The 18686-nt window shown below is 45.5% G+C and overlaps 1 protein-coding gene and 1 non-coding gene across 2 annotated transcripts; one reads left to right on the top strand and one right to left on the bottom strand.

The window, feature by feature from the left end:
• Positions 1-3340: 3340 nt before the first annotated feature.
• LOC137348822 (gastrula zinc finger protein XlCGF8.2DB-like) lies at positions 3341-5528 on the bottom strand. Its single transcript, XM_068014060.1, has 2 exons — positions 5086-5528; positions 3341-3539 (listed from the first exon to the last, which is right to left on the bottom strand). The coding sequence occupies exons 1-2, from the start codon at positions 5526-5528 to the stop codon at positions 3341-3343; spliced, it is 642 nt and encodes a 213-aa protein (XP_067870161.1).
• Positions 5529-10036: 4508 nt separating this feature from the next.
• On the top strand, positions 10037-10119 carry trnas-uga (transfer RNA serine (anticodon UGA)). The gene has a single exon. It is a non-coding gene; the product is annotated as a tRNA-Ser (tRNA).
• The last annotated feature ends 8567 nt before the right edge of the window (positions 10120-18686 follow it).

The raw sequence follows: 18686 nt of genomic DNA, 5'->3' as shown, positions 1-18686 counted from the left end.
ACTGGTAGTGGCATCACACTGGAGGTGGCAGAAATGGCGGAGGATGATCCTTTGGATATGGAGGCTGATGGGGTGAAAAGTGAGGACAAGGGGAACCCTGTCACAGTTCTGGGAGGGAGGGGAAGGGGTGAGGGTAGAGGTTCGGGGAATGGGCTGGACGCGGTTGAGGGCCCTGTCAATCACAGTGGGGGGAAATCCTCGGTTGAGGAAAAAGGAGGTCATATCAGAAGCACCGTCATGGAAGGTAGCATCATCAGAGCAGATGCGTCAGAGACGGAGAAACTGGGAGAATGGAATGGAGTCCTTACAGGAGGTAGGGTGTGAGGAAGTGTAGTCGAGGTAGCTGTGGGAGTCGGTGAGCTTATAATGGATATTAGGAGACAACCTATCCCCTGAGATGGAGACAGAGAAGTGGAGGAAGGGAAGGGAAGTGTCAGAGATGGACCATGTAAAGGTGAGAGAAGGGTGGAAATTGGAAGCAAAGTTGATAAAGATTTCCAGTCCGGGGCGAGAGCAGGAAACGGCACCGATACAGTCATCAATGTACCAGAAAAAGAGTTGGGGGAGGGGGCCTGAGTAGGACTGGAACAAAGAATGCTCGACATATCCCACAAAAAGACAGGCATAACTAGGTACCATGCGGCTACCCATAGTGACACCTTTTACTTGAAGGAAGTGAGTGGAGTTGAAGGAGAAGTTGTTCAATGTGAGAACAAGTTCAGCCAGGCGGAGGAGGATGGTGGTGGATGGGGACTGGTTGGGCCTCTGTTCCAGGAAGAAGTGGAGAGCCCTCAAACCATCCTGGTGGGGGATGGAGGTGCAGAGCAATTGGACGTTCATCGTGAAGAGGAGGCGGTTGGGACCAGGAAACTGGAAATTGTCAAAATGAAGTAGGGTGTCAGAAGAGTCACGGATGTAGGTGGGAAGAGACTGGATCAGCGGAGAAAAGATAGAGTCTAGATAGGAAGAAATGAGTTCAGTGGGGCAGGAGCTGTACAAATTCATACTGTCCAAGGAGATAACAACCGTAATGAATAGAACTCTTCATAGGTTTTTATCTCAATTACTGGCAAAATGCTTTATCAATTAAGCCTCAATTAGAGTTGGGTAGGAACTGACATTACAGGACCTGGACCAACCATCGGGCAAACTAGAAAGGTGGTCTGATGGCCAAAAAGGGGATAAAAGAACAGCTATTGAACATGAGAAGCAACATGTAAAAAATCCAGAGGAAGAAAGAAGAAAACCTTCAGTCAACATAACACAGCAAGAGAAAGAGAGACTGTGCCACAGTCACTCGGAGGGCAAACGCCAAGGATCTGAGGTTCAGACTGTGACTATTGTTGTTGTTAAGTATTACTTCATTACACTAAATATAAATTACTTAATAAATCGTCTACACTTCATACCAACATATACCTGCACCCATAGAGGGTGGTTGTGGTCAGGGACAAGTCACCCTTGTTGGATTAAATGGAATCCTGAAAGTAGCAGGAAAGCTACACTTTTTTGACAAATTACCAAGATAGCAGACTACAAGTCATGGCCAAAACATCATTCATTAGTTACAAATCACAACTTAATTAAATCTGGGCACACAGACACTTTATTGACATGTATAAATACATATAAATGTAATCAGTTATCCAGCAGTTGAGCTGGATAGGAATCGTATTTCACAAAACAAGTAACAAATACCGGGGTGAGAGTGGCAAAAGATCAAAAGGTCTGAAAATTAGTGGCCGAAGACTAAAAAATACTGATTTTTTTGACAATGAATCATGTAATTATAACACTGTTATTCAAGTAAACTAGTTGTGTAATGGTAATTTTGTACAATTTTGCATATGTAATGTTAAACTTGCACTGTACTCAGAATACAATTTCATGAGACTTACCTGACAGCTGATAATTGGTTTTACAGAGCTTCATGTTCTCATCAGGTGGCAGGACCGTATCTCCAACACAGAAGTCCTCGAGGCGGCCAACATCCCCAGCTTATACACACTACTGAGCCAGTGGTGCTTGAGATGGCTTGGCCATGTGAGCCGCATGGAAGATGGCAGGATCCCCAAAGACATATTGTACAGCGAGTTCACCACTGGTATCAGACCCACCGGCCGTCCATGTCTCCATTTTAAAGACATCCGCAAACGCGACATGAAGTCCTGTGACATTGATCACAAGTCGTGGGAGTCAGTTGCCAGCGTTCGCCAGTGCTGGCGGGCAGCCATAAAGGCGGGGCTAATGTGTGGTGAGTTGAAGAGACTTAGCAGTTGGCAGGAAAAAAGACAGAAGCGCAAGGGGAGAGCCAACTGTGTAACAGCCCTGACAAACAAATTTTTCTGCAGCACCTGTGGACGAGTCTGTCACTCTAGAATTGGCCTTTATAGCCACTCCAGGCGCTGCTCCACACACCACTGACCACCTCCAGGCGCTTACCCATTGTCTCTCGAGATAAGGAGGCCAAAGAAGAAGAATGTTCTCAATGTCCTGCTTCTGCCTATTTATAGCTTTCTCACGTAAAAGGTGTTCTGTGAAAATGTGTCAGCTTTAATGGAAAGCAATATATATAAGCATACCATTTGGCATGTTCTGGTACCTTGGTAAGTGATGTGGACAAATCAGTAGGTATATAAATTAATAAAAAGTAAACATTTATGAGACATTTACAATCCAGAAACATGAACATAAGCAGGGTAATTTTGTTATTTTGTACTGTGACATAATCACCTGAACGATGCAGAAAGTAAAACCAGGTAGGGAGGATTGTATACCAGTTATACAGCCTGTCCAATTTACTGTCCATTAACTTAAATGGACAGGAATATCACATACATTCTGTTAGGAGCATGTGATACTCCTGTTCCAATTTTCTTTACGACAATTATTTACCTCCCAGCACAAAAGAGGAAAATAACCTTCTTAATCTTCGCAAATGCGATGCCTCTATAGATAGAATTGCTTGTTTTTAAATATCATCACTTATGGTAGATTTTATCATTTAAAATAATTAGTCACATTAGAATGATTGTAAATTAAAATAATCTTGTTTGCAGTGCAGATCTCATTATAATCTTAATGAAAACTAATGAAAAATGTGGTTTTCCTCTTCAAAGGGTCCAAATATTATGCAACATAAAAATTTTCCCAGATCTTGCGAGTGACAGTGGAAAAGTAATGAGACTAGTGTTACAACTCTAGGAAGCAAATCCTGCACGCCGGGTCCCAGTACTTTGTGGGACGTCCTGCCCCATGTGTCCAAAGATCTGCAGGTCGAGAATCAGCCTGTTCAGTGACCTGAAGCCCCATGGAAGAAACTCACGACCTTGAGTAGATGTCATCCTCGAATTGAAGGACAGCCGATGACAACCTCTGCAGTAACAAGTTTGAGGTTCTGTTGCATCATCCCCAAATCAGGCTCAAAAGTTTGGTAAAGGCCCTGTGACAATGCAGCAGGTCCAATGGACAGCTGTATATCCCAACAGTGATGAACACTTCTGGCTCCTGTTTGACTGCACCAATTGGTTTGGTGACAGCTGCATTTAACAGCAAGGTGAGCTGAAAATCATAACTATTGTGTTGGCTTGGAGAAAGGCAGCACTCTGTATATACTGAAGATTTATTACATTGGTCTCTGGGATGAGGGGGTTGTCCTATGACGAGGGGCTGAGTAAATTGGGCCTGGAGTTTAGAAGAATTAGAGACGATCTAATTGAGACACACTAGATTCTGAAAGGGCTTGATGAGGTAGAAGCTGAGAGATTGTTTCCATTGGTCGAGGAATCTGGAACGCGGGGGCACAATCTCAAGATAAGGGACCAATCATTCAGGACTCAGATGAGGAGAAATTACTGCAGTCAAAGCATCGTGACAGTGGAATTCTCTACCCAAGATGGTTGTGGATGCTCCATTGTTGAATATATTTAAGGCTGGGATTGATAGATTTTTGGTCTCTCAGAGAATCAAGTGATATGGGCTGCGGGCAGGAAAGTGGAATTGAAACCCAAGATCAGCCATGATCATATTGAATGGTGGAGCAGGCTCAATGGGCCATATGGTCTACTTCTGCTCCTATTTCTTGTGTTCTTGTATATACATGTTCATACATGTACAGAGTATTGTGCCATCAGCCTGAGAAACCCAGTGACCATTTATAGTGACTGCAGAGAGCTCACAGGATAGTTGCACTGTAACCAATACACAGCACTTGTGGTGCAGGACAGTCTTTTCAGGATAATCTTAAGCAATGCCAAAACACACATTGAAGAAAGATGGCCAGAGTTATATTCCTTGTCTTGCATCACGCTCGTGTAAAAGACAGCTTCACACTGACTCCAGGTTGACAATGTGACTGGGGCAGTAGACAGTGAAAATGGAGATGAAAAATGAATGGAATTCAGCCATACACCTGAGCAAACCGATAAGTGGAAATTCCAGATCACTTCAGTTGCTGCAATGCACAGGACATATTAAGTTTATACAGTTCATGCTCACTGCAGGATATTCACATGCCGTAACCAGTTTGTGCAGAGTTTTCAGAAATTATTTCAGACACACACTGCTGTGTAAATGGAAGCAAGTTTCAAATTCCTATTGACAGACCAATGTTTTTGCTGCAGACCAGCGACTTGCCAGCTACTGATCCTGCACCATTAATTTTAAACCATGTCAAATGAGCTGTGTCAGTTCTCAGGTGGTCTCTGCTAAGATATCCCATGAAGGCAAAATCAAACATTGGGAATTGGTCTGTGTATACACACATCTCCTTTTTGTCTATTTACAGAACTGACACACTGAAGTTGTGAAGGAGTGTGCAGTTCCACCCACTTGCTTTCCTGTTTGAAATTCATTTCCACCAAGGTGGAAGACTATAAAAAATAAAGATGACTTAAAAAAGGTAAAACAGATCGCCGAGCAGCTTTGTGGTTGGCCGACTTTAAAAAAAATCATAACTGACAGTTGCAATTTCTTTCAAAGCCGGTCTTGTGGTTAAGGTGGGAATGGGAGAAGCCAATGGTGGATTTCCGAAACCCCAATGTCAGAAATCTGCCATTTGGTGGAAATTTCTCATCCCTGAGTTACTTGTGAACTCGCTGGTGTGTCAGCACATGGGATGAAGCAGTAAGTTCCTTCCCCTGGTCAGAGCAAGTGAATGGCTTCTTCCTTGTGTGAACTTGCTGGTGTTTCAGCAGGTGGGGTGAAGTAGTGAATTCCTTCCCACACTCGAAGCAGGTGACTGGCCTCTCTCCAGTGTGAACTCGCTGGTGTGTCAGCAGGATGGATAAATGATTGAATCCCTTCTCACATTCTGTGCAGGTGAATGGCCTCTCCCCAGTGTGAGTGTGCTGGTGTGTCAGCAGGGCGGATAACTGAGTGAATCCCTTCCCATATTCTTTGCAGGTGGATGGCCTCTCCCCAGTGTGAATGTGCTGTTGTGTCGTGAGGTTGCCTAATCGCCTGAACCCAGTCCCGTAGTGAGAGCACCTGAACAGTCTCTTGTCAGTGTGAATACGTTGATGGGACATCACTTCAGCAGAACGTTTATAGCAATTCCCACAGAATGGACATTTAAAAGGTCTCTCCCCAGTGTGAACTCACTGATGTGTCAGCAGGTAGGATGATTTAGTGAATACCTTCCCACATTCACAGCAGGTGAACGGCCTCTCCAGGGTGTGACTGCATGGATGAGTTTCCAGTTCAACTGGATAATTCAATCACTTTCCACAGTCCCCATATTTACATGGTTTCTTCCCAATGTGACTGCAGTTGTGTTTAAACAGGGCAGATGATTGGTTGAAACCTCATCCACACACAGAATATGTGTACAGTTTCTCCACACTGTGATCGGTACTTTTCCCTTCCACGTTCAAAATCCGGTGATATTCGGGTTACGATAAGTTGGGCGACTCCTTCAGATCCTGATCTGACATTTGCTTTACATTTCACAGCTGCAATTCCTCCCCTTCTAAAACCCTGTGAAATTGATTTAAAACTGAAAAAAAGAGTGTGTGAGAGAACCCACAAAAACACAAAGGCAGGTTGTGAAACGGAGCTGAATGAATCTGATAATTTATGGGGCCATCACTAGGAAAAAGTGACCATGAAAGCTGCTGGATTAATGTACAACCCCAACTGGTTCATTAATGTCCTTCAGTGAAGGGAACCTGCCACCCAGTCTGGACCTACACAAGACTCTGCCCTCTATGGGAGGAAAAAGAGAGAGAGGGAGGGAGAGGGGCAGGGAGAGGAGAGGGAGTTTATATATCGACAACTCGACCAGAACTTTGACAGAACCTCCAAAAACCTCAACTTCCATCATCTGGAAGGACCAGGGCAGCCCGTGTATATGAACACCATCATCTCTAAGTTCCCCTCCAAGTCACACACCATCCTGACTTGTCTGACTGACATCCAGTACTCGATGAACAGAAATTTCATCCACTTAAATATTGGGAAGTCTGAAGCCATTGTCTTCAGTCCCTGCTACAATCTCCACTCCCTAGCCACCAGCTCAATCCCTCTCCCTGGCAATTGTCTGAGGCTAAACCAGACCATTCATAACCTGGATGTCATATTTGACCCTGAGATGATCTTCCGACTGCATATCAACACCATCACTCAGACCACCTATTTCCACCTCAGTAACATCGCCAGACTTCACCACTGTCTCAGCTCATCTGCCTCTGAAACTTACATCCCTGCATTTGTTACCTCTCAACTTGACTATCCTGGATGGCCTCCCACATTCCACCCTCTGTAAACTTGAGATCATCCAAAACTCTGCTGCCTGCGTCCTTACTCGAACCAAGTCCTGTTCACCCATCACCACTGAGCTCACTGGTCTACACAGACTCCCAGTTAAGCATCACCTCAATTTTAAAATCCTCATCCTTGCTTTCAAATCTCTCCATACCCTCACGCCTCACTATCTCTATAATCTTCTCCAGCCCTACAACACTCTGAGAAATCAGAGCTCATCTAATTCCGGAATCTTGAGCATCCCCGATTTTCATTACTCCATCACTGGTCGCCGTGCCTTCAGCTGCCAAGGCGTTAAGCTTTGGAAATCCCTCCCTAATCCTCTCCGCCTCGCAACATTGCCTTCCGTGCTTCAGACACTTCTTAAAGCCCAGCTTTTTAATCCAGCTTTTGGTCACCTGCCCTAATATCTCCTTATGTGGCTCAGTGTCAAATGTTGCTTTATAACACTCCTGTGAAATGCCTTGGAACATTTTATTACATTAAAGATGCCGTATAAATACAAGTTGAAGTTAAGTTGGACATTTATCACCTTTCCTTCATCATCACTGGGTGAAAATCCTGTAACTCCTTCCCTAACACCATTGTGGGAGCACCTTCAACACAAGGACTGCAGTGGTTCAAGATGAAGGCCCACCATCACCTTCTCAATGGGCAACTGCGAATTGGCAATATACGCTGGTCTGGCTAGTGACGCCCATATCACAGGAATGAAGTAATAACGTGTGTCTATGTAAACTGGATTGAAAGCCTCTACAGAAATACTTGTTACTGAAACAATACTCTTTTACATCGAGTGGTTGGTGTCTGTTTAGCAACCTCATCTCCCCTGGATTCTACCTCCCTTGACAGCCTCACTATGAAAATTGTTGCACCCGACTGGGCTCAAAAGTACTCGGAATTAAAGCCAGCAGTTGCTCCCCCATCCCCACTCCAGCTCAAACTGATGGAACAAAAAAGACCAACACAGGACATCAGGGACTGACTTCCACATCCAACACCCACCCTGATACAAACTGGCTCTTAATTCGTCCGTCTGTGTTTCTCGACTCAGTTCTGTGAGAAATGCCTGCAATAAAACAAAAGCAATATACTGCAGATGCTGGAAATCTGAAATAAAAGGAGAAAATACTAGAAATATTCAGCAGGTCGGGCTGCATCTGTGCAGAGAGAAACAGAGTTAACGCTTCAGGCACATCAAACCACCGCCGGTGCCTACAGCCTGGAACTCAGAATGGGAGAAGGAGGAAAAATGAGGAGAGGCAATATATTCCAACACTCAGCAACCGACAGTCCACCTCCATCACCGGGATAGGGAGACAAAGTTTAGAAATGGTCAGCAACACGACTCCAGTAAAACATCCCAGGAGCAAAAGGGAGAGCAGTGTGTGTACCTGCCCTGATATCCCCCTCCCCAGGCCTGTCAGTCTAACCCCCCCCACTCCACTGCTCAGCCTTGCAGCTTCCTGCACCTTGAACTAGCCGTGTCCAGGTGTGGCCCAGTCCAAGGGGAGTCTTTGTGGAAGTAGGGAGGGGGGACCTCCTACCCTGTGCTGTGTCCCAATTGTGTCCCTGTGCTGTGTCCCCCAGGCCCCTTTATAACCGAGAGAAATTTCCTTCAAAGTTTTGGGCTGTGATGTTAAAGTTTAGTAATCCTTAGTTCCTGCAAAATAGCAGGAAATCTGGCGGCCATTACCGTCACCAAGAGAAGCCCGGCAGCTGCCCTGCCCCACCGCGCCGCCGGTCGTGTGCAAACGCGGGACCGGGAGCTTCTTATTGGGGGTATTGAGGCTGCAACGGCTGTCTCTGAAGCCATCACTGGGACTGCGCCTGCTCAAATACTGTTCGGCATTGCGCATCCTCACGCACTGTTCGGTCCCGCGTTTGCGCGAAACACTGTATTGCGCCTGCGTACTGCTCTCCTGCGTTCTCAATAGGGAATATTCTTAACCGCAGAGAATCTTGGGTAGAAACCGCGCCATTGAACGGTCCAATTCGAGCGGCGGAGCAAACCGGAAGGGAGAAGCGAGGAATCGACCGGGCGATTGAGCGGGGAACTGAATGCGTCGATCGCGGGATGGAGGGAGGAGGGACCTGCATGCGGTAACTGATGCGGCGATTGCGCTATTGTGGAGGTGATGTTGGGTTTAATTCACTTTTCGTGTCCAGTTAAGCAGCGCCATCTTTATACAGCTGCCTGTGACGTCGCAGACAACAGCGTTTTGGACGATGATGGTGCATTTGCGCACCTGCAGCAAACGAGTCTGAAAATTTAAATCGTTCCCAAAAGAAGCTTTTTAAAAACATTGATTCATGGGATGTGGGCGTCGCTGGGCAGGCCAGCATTTATTGCCCATCCCTAATTGCCCTTGAGAAGGTGGTGGGGAGCTGCCTTCTTGAACCGCTGCAGTCCATGTGGGCTAGGTACACCAACAGTGCTGTTAGGAAGGGAGTTCCAGGATTTTGACCCAGAAGTAGAAGAATATTGAGGGAAATTTCTCCAGACTGAGGGTTGTTAAGATCTAGAATGTACCGTCTGAATGGATGTTGCAATCAGATTGCACAGCAACATTCTTCAAGAGGACAAATTTCCAGGCTTATGGAGAAAAGATGGATTATGGGATTAAACTGACTGTTCTTCCCACTTGTTAGGGCCCCTGCTGAGGAATACGAGCGAACAACCCCACTGCCTTGTGGTTGTCTCAGGAGAGACTCAGGCCAGGAGAGTAAACCCTCACAGAAAATCATGAGAGGAACCCCTAATGCGGTCATGTGTCACCTTTGTCATGTTTCCAGCAGTTCCTGCAGCCAAACTGTTGCCAAACGTTGAGCTCTGCCCTCCTTTGGACCCCTCTAGGAAGGCTGAGAGGGGTGTTTTGATGCTTGAGCAACTCACAACCTCCATACATTCTGTCCAGGAATGCGCCATGGGCAGGTCACTCCATAGTCACCTCACAGCGACCAAAACAACACGGAAGGCAGCAGTTACAGGGTCATCGCTTCTCTTTCAGAGAGCCAGCACAGGCTCGGTGGGTCGACAGGCTTCCTTCTGTGCTCTAACATTCACTGACTCCATCATGTTCATTATCACATCAACTGGGAGATACAACACAACTCAAGGCTCACAGACAATGATGCCCAGAAGATGTTCAGGGATGGGCAATAAATGCTAGCCTAGCCAGCGACGCCACATCTCATGAACGAACATACAAAAAAGGGCAGTTCTCTAATGCTTTGTATGGATAATTTAATTACAGAGCAGACAGTTTTTTAAGCTGTGATGGCCGAGTGGTTAAGGCATTGGATTTGAAATTTAATGGGGTTTTCCTTGTGAAGGTTCAAGACCTGTTCACAGCAAACTTTGTATCTGTTCTCTTGAGTTACCTGCCTGGTGAGATCACAGACTTGTTTACCAATCAAATCTGCATCTGCTATAATCTATCAAACCAATTGATGCAAAGCTCATTTTTCCAATTTTAAACATTGAAATGTATTAATTACATATTGTAGTTTTGTTAGATGACAAATGTAAAATTGGGTGAGAAATAAACACTGAAAACAACCAGAAAAAAGTGTTTTCCTAAACATCCTTGCAAAATTTAGAGGAAAAATAGCACCTTCAGTGAATGAGTGGGAATACTGTTTGGTTTCAATAAGTTGAACCAGATTTCTTTGTGTAAAATGACAGTGGCAGAACTCAAATCTTCTTCAAATCATAGATGTTTCCTGCTGACAGTGAAATAGGAAAAGCAGCTAACCTGAGGAGCATTGCAGAGCTTCCCTGGTCGTCTAGTGGTTTAGATTCAATCCTCTTAATACCATCCTCTGGTTTCCATTCTTGATTAGGTAAATCAGAACTTCTTGCTGCTGTGGCAACTTTCAATTACTTGTTGCATGAAAACAGAAAATGTGGAGTGAAGAATGCTCTTAAAGCTCTCGATTGGTGATTTTTGATCAGAGCTGGAGAATCAGTGATGTAACTTGACAAGAACAATTACAGATACAGTTGGTGAGTGAAAGAAAGCAAGTTAAGGGCTGTGGAAAAGTTGCAACATGGAGTGATATACTGACTAAAGGGATGATAGTGCAAGGCAAAATGTTGTTGATAATGGGATAGCTTTTTCTGCTTGCTATACAAACTGGCACAAATATCACTTCTGAGCAACCAAACACAACTGCTCTGTCAAAAAGCATGCAGGGCTGAATGGCCTCCTTCTGTGTTGTACCATTCTATAATTGTATGTTTCTCAACACCACTAATGCTGCCTTCATTCTGCCATCTCACAACCCATTACAGCCAAATATACTTTCTTGCCTTGTGCCCTTTCCTTTTGATCTCATGACAATGAGGAAATTCAGTGAGAAGTTTTCTTGTCATTTCTATCACCAGATCTGGAACCTGCTGAATGACATTTTAAATGGTGCCAACCCTTTACTGCAGCTCAACTCATCAAACATTCACTGTTATCATTGGCCTATTCGGTATCTTCTTGCACTACATCTGCTGAACAACATTACTTTCTTGCAGCTCCACTTTCTTCACATTGAAAGCCTGTCAGAAATATGCAGTTTCAAAGCTAAGCAACTTGTAAAAAATTGGAAGAGGGTGACAGTGTCTAATTGCGAATGGGAACAACTCTTGTATATTCATGCGTTCAGTATCTGGAAGAAGCAGGAAGATGAGATCCTGGTGCTTATTTATCCTGTTATCTGTGAAACCCATCGTCTCTCAATGTCCTGCATCTTTCAATCCCACTCCCTGCTTTCCAGGTCAGGCTGGCTTTCACTAATTTGGTCTGTTTGCATCAAGCAGCTCATTCACCTGGTAGCTGGAGGAGCAGAGGGAGCTGGAGGAAAAGCAGTGATAGAAGCAGAAGGAGATGCCACATGAAACTAACAGGATTTGATGTGTGTCAGTTGTTTCTGCTGATATATGACAGCCCGTGTATTTCCTTGCACATTTCACAGGAGCCGCATTGATTCTGTTGTTGCGTTTTGGAAATTGAAACTTGTACATCCGCAGCTTGTGGTTCTATTTCATGTTACTGTCCATTTAATGCTTATGCCTTCATCACTCCGTGCTGTCATTACCTGGATAAATCATTTCTGTTCAAACTAAACAGTCCATTTTGTATGAGAAACATCTCTGTGGTGAAAGTAGACTGAAGTGAAGGAACAGGAATAGCAGCGCATGTCAGTTAACTTGCCGGGCAGCGCAGTCAATTCCCTGGTGGTCTTGCTGTGTTTATTTTATTTTTATTTCCAAAATATACTTTATTCATAAAAATCTGTAAAAATTACATTGCCAAACAGTTTCCAAACAGCACCAAAAAATACAAACATTGCAAAGGAGATCAGTTTCCTTCAATACTGTCATGAGTTTCTTCCCAACCCTTCCGTTTCACAATTGTCATGTCAATTACAGTTTTACATTCACAGCAATTGAGAATATTAACGATACAGTTCGAGGGGTTTCCCATTGATCCAGCCCCTCAGTCCATCTTGGTGGGGGAACCTTACACTGTGGTCTTTCCCCATTGAGCCTTTGCTGCGGCTGCCCCAAGCTTTAGTGCGTCCCTCAGCACGTAGTCCTGGACCTTGTAATGTGCCAGTCTGCAACATTCGGTGGTGGACAACTCTTTGCGCTGGAAGACCAGCAAGTTTCGGGCAGACCAAAGGGCGTCTTTCACCGAATTGATAGTCCTCCAGCAGCAGTTGATGTTTGTCTCGGTGTGCGTCCCTGGGAACAGCCCGTAGAGCACAGACTCCTGTGTTACAGAGCTGCTTGGGATGAACCTTGACAAAAACCACTGCATTTCTTTCCACACCTGCTTTGCAAAGGCACATTCCAGGAGGAGGTGGGCGACCGTCTCTTCCCCACCACAGCCAACGCGGGGGCACTGTGCGGAGGGGGCGAGACTTCGGGTGTGCATGAAGGATCTGACGGGGAGGGCCCTTCTCACCACCAGCCAAGCTACGTCTTGGTGCTTGTTTGAAAGTTCTGGTGATGAGGCATTCCGCCAAATGACTTTGACGGTCTGCTCGGGGAACCATCCGACAGGATCCACCGTTTCCTTTTCCCGTCGGGCCTTGAGGACATTCCGTGCAGACCACTGCCTGATGGACCGGTGGTCAAAGGTGTTTTCCCGCAGAAACTGCTCCACGAAGGATAGGTGGTACGGCACCGCCCAACTGCATGGAGCGTTCCGTGGCAATGTGACCAGGCCCATCCTTCGCAACACCGGGGACAGATAGAACCTCAGCACGTAGTGACACTTGGCGTTTGCGTACTGGGGATCTACACACAGCTTGATGCAGCCGCACACGAAGGTGGTCATCAGGATGAGGGCCGTGTTGGGTACATTTTTCCCGCCCTTGTCCAGAGATTTGAACATCGTGTCCCTCCGGACCCGGTCCATTTTAGATCCCCAGATGAAGCGGAAAATGGCTCGGGTGACTGCCACGGCGCAGGAGTGGGGTATGGGCCAGACCTGCGCCACGTAGAGCAACAACGTGAGCGCCTCACACCTGATGACCAGGTTCTTACCCACAATGGAGAGAGAACGCTGCCCCCACATGCCCAACTTTTGTCGTACCTTGGCTACTCGCTCCTCCCATGTTTTGGTGCACGCCCCGGCCCTTCCGAACCATATCCCCAGCACCTTCAGGTAGTCTGACCTGACGGTGAAGGGGACAAAGGATCGGTCAGCCCAGTTGCCAAAGAACATGGCCTCGCTCTTGCCGTGGTTAACTTTGGCTCCCGAGGCCAGTTCGAACTGGTCGCAGATGCTCATCAGTGTGCGCACGGACAGCGGATCCGAGCAGAAAACGGCGACGTCATCCATGTACAGGGAGGTTTTGACCTGAGTGCCTCCGCTGCCTGGGATTGTCACCCCTCTTATGCTCGCATCCTTCCTAATAGACTCAGCAAAGGGTTCAATACAGCAAACAAACAAGACCGGGGACAGAGGGCAGCCCTGTCTGACTCCAGATTTGATCGGGAAACTTTCCGATTCCCACCCGTTGACTGAGACTGCGCTACTGATGTTTGTGTAGAGCAGTTGGATCCAATTGCAGATTCCCTCCCCAAACCCCATTTTGGAAAGCACGTCCATCATGTAGGTGTGCGATATCCTGTCAAAAGCCTTCTCCTGGTCCAGGCTGATGAGGCAGGTGTCCACCCTCCTGTCCCGTACGTAGGCGATCGTATCCCTGAGTAGCGCGAGACTATCAGAGATCTTCCTGCCGGGTACAGTACAGGTCTGATCGGGGTGAATCACCAACTCCAGAGCAGACTTGACTCGACTGGCTATGACTTTGGACAGAATCTTGTAATCAACATTAAGCAGTGAGATGGGCCGCCAATTTCTGATTTCTGCCCTCTCCCCCTTCTGCTTGTAAATGAGGGTGATGATGCCTTTTCTCATGGATTCTGACATGCTGCCGGCCAGGGGCATACTCTCGTATACTTCCAGCAGGTCCGGGCCGACCCAGTCCCACAGGGCCGAGTACAACTCGACCGGTAAGCCGTCGCTCCCGGGAGTTTTACTCGTCTCGAAAGACTCGACGGCCTTTGTCAGCTCGTCCAGAATTAGCGGCTTGTCCAGTCTCTCCCTCCTGCTGTCATCTAAGACCTCTGTGATAGATGACAGGAAGGACTGGGAGGCTCTGCTGTCTGTGGGCTTCGCGTCATACAGCCCAGCATAAAAGGATTTGCTGATCCTTAGTATGTCGGACTGCGAAGACGTTACCGAGCCATCTTCTTCCTTCAGGCTGCTGATAACAGAGCTCTCTCTGTGTACCTTTTGGAAGAAGTAACGCGAGCACGTCTCATCCTGCTCGATGGAGCGGACTCTGGACCGGAAGATGATCTTGGAGGCCTCCTTGGCAAAGAGCTAGGCCTGCTGGCTCTTCACCTCTTGGAGGTCCTCCTTGACCTCGACCCCCATTGACTGCAACCGGAGTAGATTTTGCATAATTTTCTGGTGTCGGGACAGTTCCCTCTGTCTCTCTCTCGCCTTCTGAACACCTTTGTGGATGAAGAACCTCTTGATGTTCTCCTTTATCGCTTCCCACCAGTAAACTGGAGACTCAAAGAGGGGTTTCACGGTCCTCCAACCTTTGTAATCCCTTTTGAGTTCCTCAACGTTCTCTGGGGTCAGCAGTGTCACGTTCAGCTTCCACGTCCCTCTGCCAACCCGCTGGTCGTCCTGTAAGTGACAGTCGGCCAGTAAGAGGCAGTGGTCGGAGAAGAACACCGGCTTGACGTCGGTGGATCCGACCGTGACAGCACGGGACACAAACAGGAAGTCAATCCTGGAACGGGCAGACCCGTCCGATTTTGACCATGTGTATCTGCGCTGCGCTCCGTCTGCAGGTTTGCTGAAGACATCGTGCAGTTTGGCATCCTTAACTGTTTCTATTAGGAATCTGGACGTAGCGTCCAGTTTGCTGTCGTCACTGCTGGATCGTCCAGCCGCATCGATGATGCAGTTGAAGTCACCGCCTAGGATGACCGGAGAACTAGACTTCTCAGCCTTCTTGACTTGACTTTCATGTTTGGTGGGGCAGGCCACCTCGACAAAACCTGCCTCAGTTATGCTCAGGCGGCAAGGCCCAAGGAAAGGCTTTCCATTAAAGTTGAGACATCGTGGGGAAGAGACGGTCGCCCACCTCCTCCTGGAATGTGCCTTTGCAAAGCAGGTGTGGAAAGAGATGCAGTGGTTTTTGTCAAGGTTCATCCCAAGCAGCTCTGTAACACAGGAGTCTGTGCTCTACGGGCTGTTCCCAGGGACGCACACCGAGACAAACATCAACTGCTGCTGGAGGACTATCAATTCGGTGAAAGACGCCCTTTGGTCTGCCCGAAACTTGCTGGTCTTCCAGCGCAAAGAGTTGTCCACCACCGAATGTTGCAGACTGGCACATTCCAAGGTCCAGGACTACGTGCTGAGGGACGCACTAAAGCTTGGGGCAGCCGCAGCAAAGGCTCAATGGGGAAAGACCACAGTGTAAGGTTCCCCCACCAAGCTGGACTGAGGGGCTGGATCACTGGGAAACCCCTCGAATGTATCGTTAATATTCTCAATTGCTGTAAATGTAAAACTGTAATTGACATGACAATTGTGAAACGGAAGGGTTGGGAAGAAACTCATGACAGTATTGAAGGAAACTGATCTCCCTTGCAATGTTTGTATTTTTTGGTGCTGTTTGGAAACTGTTTGGCAATGTAATTTTTACAGATTTTTATGAATAAAGTATATTTTGGAAATAAAAAAAAAAGTTGAGGCATCTTCACAGAACACCTTTTACATGAACAAGCTATAAATAGGCAGAAGCAGGACATTGAGAACATGAAGCTCTGTAAAACCAATTATCAGCTGTCAGGTAAGTCTCATGAAATTGTATTCTGAGTACAGTGCAATTTTATTCATTACATATGCAAAATTGTACAAAATTATCATTACACAACTAGTTTGCTTGAATAACAGTGTTATAATTACATGATACATTGTAAAAAAAAAATCAGTCAATTTTAGTCTTCAGCCACTAATTTTCAGACCTTTTGATCTTTTGCCACTCTCACCCCAGTATTTGTTACTTATTTTTGTGAAATACTCTCCCTATTAGTGCTCAACTGATGATTACATTTATATGTATTTATACATGTCTATAAAGTGTCTGTATGCCCAGATTTAACTAAGTTGTGATTTGTAACCAATAAATGATGTTTTGGCCATGACTTGTAGTCTGGTATCTTGGTGATTTGTCAAGAAAGTGTAGCTTTCCTGCTACTTCCGGGATTCCATTTAATCCAACAAGGGTGACTTGTCCCTGACCACAACAAACTACTATGGGTGCTGGTATATGTTGGGTTTAAGTGCAGCAGATTTATTAAGTAATTTATATTCAGTGTAAAGAAGTAATACTTAACAACGACAATAGTGGCTTTCTGTTCCTCAGATCCTCGGTGGTTGCCCTCTGAGTGACTGTGACGCAGTCTCTCTCTTGCTGTGTTCTGTTGACTGAAGATACTCTTCTTCCTTGCTCTGGATTTTCTGTGTTGCTTCTCATGTTCGATAGCTGTTCTTTTATACCCTTTTTGGCCATCAGACCACCTTTCTCGTTTGCCCGATGGTTGATCCAGGTCCTGCAAAGTCAGTTACTACCCTCCTCTAATTGAGGCTTAATCAATAAAACATGTTGACAATAATTGCGATAAAAACCTATGAAGAGTTCTATTCATTATGGTTGTTATCTCCTTGGACAGTATGAATTTGTACAGAAATTGATTCTTTTTTAGCAAAGTTAATGAATGTTATTGGGTCACAAAACTTTTTCTGCTGACTGTGTCACAGTGAGTTACAAAGTCCTACTGATACTGAATTTCTTACAATCTTAAGACTTAGTTTTTAAACTTAATACTTTTAAATTAAAGCCCATTCTTTCTAGCATGATTCTTAATTCATTAATTATAACTCAGTCAAGGTCCATTGCTTTGTAATCATTGTTTCTTGATGGGTTGCTGCTTAATACATACATATAGTTGCTGATACAAGACACAAAATTAACTTCTTTGTTCATATGTTAGTATTAAGATGATTTACTTGATATTGTTAGTTATTACAGAGGATACAGTGTGAGAATAGTCAAGTTAAGCTAAAAATCTAGCTACCCAACCTACTTACAACTCCCCAGTTTGAGGGTGAAATATCTGACAATATATTGACCCCTCACTACTTTTCATTGACTGTTACTTTCTTTTAGGCACAAGAGCTGGGTTTCAGCTCAATTCAGTGTTCTTCAGCTGTCTTGAGGTAAGATTTCTCAAGTAACAGAGGACGGCTATTATTACAATTGTGACCATCGTTTGTATCAAAGTGAACAGAATAGAAATAGTTCTGAGCCAGGGATGTTGACTTGTATTCACAACTGTTTCCCATCTATATCTATTTCCCAAATTTCCAATTCCTCCCTCTCAATGTTCATGTTCTTGTCACATCTTTTGGGATATTACAATATTTTAATTATGGATTATAAATCTAAGGATAGAGGGGGTATGGGGTATCTCCACTGAATTATTGTCTTTAATGCTTCCTCCTGCATTCCAAAGTCGACTCTGATTTCAGTGATGTCATGAGTAGGTACAGGGAACATGATATCATTCCCTATCTGGGTGATCTTAGTGGGTTTGAAACAATACACCAAGCAGTGAATTATCTTACAATATCTGCACCTCGAGGGCAAGGCATTTATGCCGACCCCTCAAATTAAATTCTTGTATACTTTGAACTTATATATTTGTTCTGTCATCATGTTTCATTGTGATCTTGTTTGGCACACCAGGTGCTTCAAGTAGCAAGTGTGGAGCAGTAAGCATTTAAGCACCAATAACTGGGTTATATTCCAGGGGTGGCACAAAGGTGCAGTGGTTCGCACTGCAGCCTCAGCTCCAGTGACCAGGGTTCAATTCTGAGCACTGCCTGTGTGGAGTTTGCATGTTCTCCCTGTGCCTGCGTGGGTTTCCTCCGGGTGCTCTGGTTTCCTTCCACAGCCAAAAAGACTTGCAGGTTGATAGGTAAATTGGCCATTATAAATTGACCCTAGTATAGGTAGGGGAATATAGGGACAGGTGAGGATGTGGTAGGAATATGGGATTAGTGTAGGATTAGTATAAATGGGTGGTTAATGGTCGGCACAGACTTGGTGGGCTGAAGGGCCTGTTTCAGTGCTGTATATCTAAATCTAAAAATCTAAATCTAATCAATTCATGTGAAATTATTCTAATCCAGAGGGGAATTTCCATGTTTAACCCTGTTTCCCACCAATGTGATGAATCCCCTACCCCTGGAATATCCTTAGCTATAGTTTTATTTCCTTGCTGTACTGTGTAATAACGGCATTGGGAGGTGTTCACTTGACTT

The sequence above is a fragment of the Heterodontus francisci genome, chromosome 34 (genome assembly GCF_036365525.1).
Source record: "Heterodontus francisci isolate sHetFra1 chromosome 34, sHetFra1.hap1, whole genome shotgun sequence".
In the NCBI taxonomy this organism is placed as follows: domain Eukaryota; kingdom Metazoa; phylum Chordata; class Chondrichthyes; order Heterodontiformes; family Heterodontidae; genus Heterodontus; species Heterodontus francisci.
The sequence above is the reverse complement of the archived record's forward strand: the minus strand, read 5'-3'. Positions and strand labels throughout refer to the sequence as shown.

Coding starts and splice junctions, on each gene's coding strand:
- LOC137348822 (XM_068014060.1), bottom strand. CDS start 5,528: ATGTCCCATCAACGTATTCACACTGACAAGAGACTGTTCAGGTGCTCT. Junction 3,540..5,085: donor ACACACCAGCGAGTTCACAA/GTAACTCAGGGA, acceptor TGTTAAATGCAG/CTGTCACCAAACCAATTGGT.